The sequence below is a fragment of the Nicotiana tabacum genome, chromosome 20, assembly GCF_000715075.1.
Source record: "Nicotiana tabacum cultivar K326 chromosome 20, ASM71507v2, whole genome shotgun sequence".
Classification (NCBI taxonomy): domain Eukaryota; kingdom Viridiplantae; phylum Streptophyta; class Magnoliopsida; order Solanales; family Solanaceae; genus Nicotiana; species Nicotiana tabacum.
The window spans coordinates 130,950,963-130,955,563 of record NC_134099.1 but is presented as its reverse complement, the minus strand read 5'-3'; the positions used below and the strand labels follow the sequence as shown (position 1 = coordinate 130,955,563).

Sequence of the window (4,601 nt, the reverse complement as noted above, 5' to 3'; positions counted from 1 at the left end):
GTTAAGATACCATCACATTAAATACTTTTAAACTATAATACATAATTATATAACTAACATGAAAAAATTGATCATTTGTGTAAGTTTTGATGATACCCTTTTATTTTAAATTCATGTCTTATGCTAATATAATAATATATTTCGGCACTTAGATGATTGTTGTACTATTATACATAAAAAATTTCTTATTAATTAAATTTTATTGTTCCTTCATATAAATAAATATTTAAAATCATTACGTGTTTTATTAACGTGCAATGCGCGTCCATAAATACTAGTATTATCTAAAAGTGATTACACTTTCTATCACGTACACTTAAAAAGTGAAATACATGGTCGGGGAGGGGCATATATTTAGAGAACAATTATTATCTAAAGTACAATAATGACTTCATATATGCTTTCGTACCATAAGACGAAGCATTTACTTGCACAATATTCTTGCCCCCACCCAACCTTTTTTTTTTTTAAATTTTTTTATTTTACTCGTAGTTTTCTAAATTTCATTTACCAGAAATCATTGAGCGAACCCAGCCTCAAACAGTTGGGATCACGCCTCCTCCTAACCTTGGCCGGCATTATGCAAGCTCTTGATTTTTCTCTACAACCCTCACGTCTTTTGCTGATCGAAGCACATTAGCCTGTAAAATTGGTGAAATGTCAATAATATTGAGAATAATAATTTGTTTTTAATAGAACTATAGTGTCGGCTATCTTGTGCACACCTCAACTAATAATATTTAAATTACCAGAACATTTTTTGTATCAGGGCAGTCCGGTGCACTAAGCTCCTGCTATGCGCGGGGGAAAGGCCGACCACAAGGGTCTATTGTACATAACCTTACCCTACATTTCTGCAAGAGGCTGTCTCCACGGCTCGAACCCGTGACTTCCTGGTCACATGATAACAACTTTACCAGTTACGCCAAGGCCCCCTTTAAATATCTTATACACCGGAAAAATACATAACAAGTGAAAATGTGTGTTTCGTATGAAAGAAAACATTCGAGAAAACAAGTTTTTCTGATAACCAAACACAAAACTATATTTTACTTATAGGTCATGGGTTCAAGCCGCAAAAGTAGCCACTAATATTTGTATTAGGGTAGGTAGTCTACATCACACTCCTTGGGTACAACCCTTCCCGGAACTCTACTTGAATGCGAGATGCTTTGTGTACTAGATTGCCCATTAGTCAATTTAAAAAAGTTTTTAAATTTTAGAGATAATGCGAAAAAATTTCTTCCGGAAATTAAATATTTTCTTTTATACCAAACACTCGTGAGATCATAAAAAGATACCTGATTATCCGTGATTTCTACAGCAAAGCCATCAACAATAACTAAGGACATTGTCTTGTTGTAGCTGCCTGGCTCAAGGGTGTTTTCTAGCAACTCATCATGTTTCTTGCATAAGTACAGATCAAGCTCTTGTGTTCCCTTCTTCGTTCTATGATATAATATTATGTATGTCATTTTCGACAAATTAGTAAAACTAAGAACATAGTTTGTAGAAAATGATTTTACATAAGATAAAAGGATGATTCTAACCTGTTGGATTTAAGGCGCTCATATTCTGGATCATAGTTCATGAAAACAAAGTAAACTTCTCTTCTACTTTCCATTATCACCTCACTCTCTCCTTCAACTTCAGATTTTTCTCAATAGAAATGTGCGTGAGCAAATATAAAGCTCAAGAAGTGACTACTTATACATAAAGAGCCAGTAGATTTTAGTAACGAGAAGGATTTTCTAGCTCCCTCAAAGTAGCAAAAATAGTAGTGGCTTTACAAGGAGAAGAAAGTTTTGACGCGTGGAGAAGAGGATTTACTAGTTACTACTCAATGGTAATTATGGCAACTAATTATTCCAATATTTTTTGCTGATATGGTGAAGTTCTATTATAGAGAATATATATGTATAACATAACATAAAAATCGACTTGGAGAAAAACTTGACTTTTATAGTGAATGATTGTTATATAGAGATATTATTATAGAGATATTTGAGTGTAGTAATAGAAATAAATGATTTAAATAACCAATACCAACTGTATGTCCATTTCGGAGTAGTTAAAAAAATTAGATTTAAGTTATATACATGGGCAGTATTGTATTGGTCAAAATCTGACCACCACGACCAAGTTGCCCCAACACCCCGCCTCAGTAACTGGGCAGTGAACGTCAATAGATCCCACTCCATTTTCCTTCTGTGACTTCCGACAGGTCGAAAAGAGTAATGCCTAAAAACAAAAGGAACACAACTGGGACACGCTAGCGACAAGAAAGTGTCGAGTCAAGCAAAGGGTACAGTGGCCTCAACTATATATAGCCAAAAAGAGCTCTTGAAAGGGGGGCTTTTCCAGTTTTTTTTTCCAGGAAAAAGGAAGAGAAAAAGCTCCTCTCTTGTATCCTAGAAAACGGGGAAATGACCTCGAAGATTACATGTAAATTCACTTTCTCATCAATTGATGAAAAAAAAAAAGTTTAATCTTAATAAGATCAATCCTGCCTCTCTCATCTCATGTGAAATTATTGTCATTAACGTTTCTATCCGGAATTAATTATATTTGGCTAAGATTTTTCCTTTCATCTTTGATTGATTTGTTCAAAAAGGTCATAACATCTTTTGAGCCAAACAATTTAGCGCCGTCTGTAGGGATTTCTCCCAGATCGAAACCAAGAAATGCAATCACTCACCAAAAGGAGCGCGGAGGAAAAAACCCAACCCACGCAGGACACAAGAACAACGCAAAAGAAGAAGAAGAGCCAAACAAGATCACCGGGCACAAATATCTTCGCCCCATCAACCATTAATATACTAAACAAATCGAACGATGTCACCGACCTGCATTTCCCACTAGAATACCGGTCTGGAGCGAAGAAAATCTCATCCTTCCCTCACACTCTGTCCGAGCAAGCACGTAAGACTCGCGTGGATGAAAGTACACAGGAACATCTCGATCGAAGGACAAAAGTTGCTTCAACACAGCTGAAATATCTCATGCCGGTAGCATCTCCGAGCTGAACGGCAGGAATCAGACAAGAAAACCATGAGGCACACACATCACGAACCTAAACGAAACATCAATGCCTCGTATTCACCAGCGTTGTGCCATCCGGTGCGAACACTACCAAACAAACTGGGATTCCCACGAAAGATGTCCAACTCTCCAGAAACCGGGACTGATGATGGGCTATTATTTAGATAAGCTCGAAATAATGTCACAACCCAAACCGATGGGCCACGATGGGCACCCGGTTCCTTACTCAACCGAGTACCAACGTAACGTATCTTTCTTATTACATCATCATATACACATGACATACGGGCCTAATAGGTCAACATGATCTTTTATAAACACGAAACAAAGGCCGACAAGGCCGCACAATCTTTCACGTACACGACATATGTCTACAAGCCTCTAAGAGTACATAAATGTCATAAAGGTCGGGACAGAGTCCCGCCATACCAAGCAATACATATCTAAATCATACTAACCAAACACGCAACTCTGAAGTAAATGAAGCGCACCAACATCTTCCGCTGAGCTGATAGCCTACTTGGAGGGCTCTCGACCTGTCTATCTGGATCTGCGGGCATGAAACATAGCGTCCCCAGGTAAAAGGGATGGTAGTACAAATAATGTACCGAGTATGTAAGACACATAAATAAGTACATAAGAGACATGGAAGAAATATAGGGTACATGACTCAACCTGTACGTCTGAATAACTTTTTAAATCATAGATTACTTTTAGCGTCATGCATATGCGTATGAATGTCATGTTGTGCATAGGTACATATTTTATAACATCATCAGCCTCTGTGGGCATCCCATCATATCATATCGGCCACCATGGGCAAAATCATCATCGTACACCAGCTGATCAGGTAGTGGTGCATATATAACGCCATAACCTTTCACATACCCCATATACATATATATACATACATATATATGCATATAACGCCGTTTGAATCATATTTCAGCCACTGTGGGCAACATCATCATCATATACCAACTGATCAGGTGGCGGTGCGTATATAACGGCGTAACCTTTTCCCATATCCCATATACATATATTTACATATATACGCGTATATAACGCCATCTGGTCATGGGTCAATGCACGTGTAAAAATTAGTGAAATGCATGAAAAATACATAATAATCTCGATATTCCTTCCGAATAAAACTTTTTCAACTGAGTATTATTCTGAGACCCATGAACAGAAGATAATAATAATTCTCACGGGGAATCAAGAATATAGACACCCCTACTGTTTCTACGAATAGAGTAATTTATAGAAAACTATGTATTTGCTCGTTTCTTCAATATAATTTGGACCATGCCAAAAAAAAGAGGAGAGAGTCTTAACATACATGAACCGATTCTTTTGACAATCATCTAACACACGTTAATTACGACAAAACATGAAATAAATCGTATGAAGAGCTTGAACCAATTACATTGTTATGCAAAAAAAATCTTAGCCGAAGCTTTTCCTTAAGAACACAGTAGTAATGTTGCTTATGTAAGGATATTTTGGAAGATGTCTTACTACTACATAAGGAAGCTTTTCTGAAGCTCTACCATTAA

General features: G+C 36.9%; 1 protein-coding gene across 3 annotated transcripts; it reads right to left on the bottom strand.

Moving 5' to 3' along the window:
• Positions 1–260: 260 nt before the first annotated feature.
• LOC142174815 (uncharacterized) lies at positions 261–1,816 on the bottom strand. Of its 3 annotated transcripts, none has more exons than XR_012703886.1 (4): positions 1,551–1,816; positions 1,302–1,449; positions 726–893; positions 261–641 (listed from the first exon to the last, which is right to left on the bottom strand). XR_012703886.1 is itself a non-coding variant. In XM_075241100.1 (4 exons), the coding sequence occupies exons 1-3, from the start codon at positions 1,622–1,624 to the stop codon at positions 795–797; spliced, it is 321 nt and encodes a 106-aa protein (XP_075097201.1). In that variant the 5' UTR covers positions 1,625–1,815; the 3' UTR covers positions 265–641; positions 750–794. The 3 variants fall into 3 exon arrangements, 2 of the variants coding, with proteins under 2 accessions (XP_075097201.1, XP_075097202.1); XM_075241100.1 differs by having other exon boundaries at positions 265–641; positions 750–893; positions 1,551–1,815; XM_075241101.1 differs by lacking the exon at positions 726–893 and having other exon boundaries at positions 270–641; positions 1,551–1,812.
• Positions 1,817–4,601: the final 2,785 nt, after the last annotated feature.

What these genes read in the sequence shown, in the direction of transcription:
- LOC142174815 (XM_075241100.1), bottom strand. Translation starts at nt 1,624, where the DNA reads ATGGAAAGTAGAAGAGAAGTTTACTTTGTTTTCATGAACTATGATCCA. An exon ending in GAGCGCCTTAAATCCAACAG is followed by an intron (nt 1,450 to 1,550) that starts GTTAGAATCATC and finishes ATTATATCATAG; the next exon opens with AACGAAGAAGGGAACACAAG. An exon ending in TAGAAATCACGGATAATCAG is followed by an intron (nt 894 to 1,301) that starts GTATCTTTTTAT and finishes TCATGTGACCAG; the next exon opens with GAAGTCACGGGTTCGAGCCG.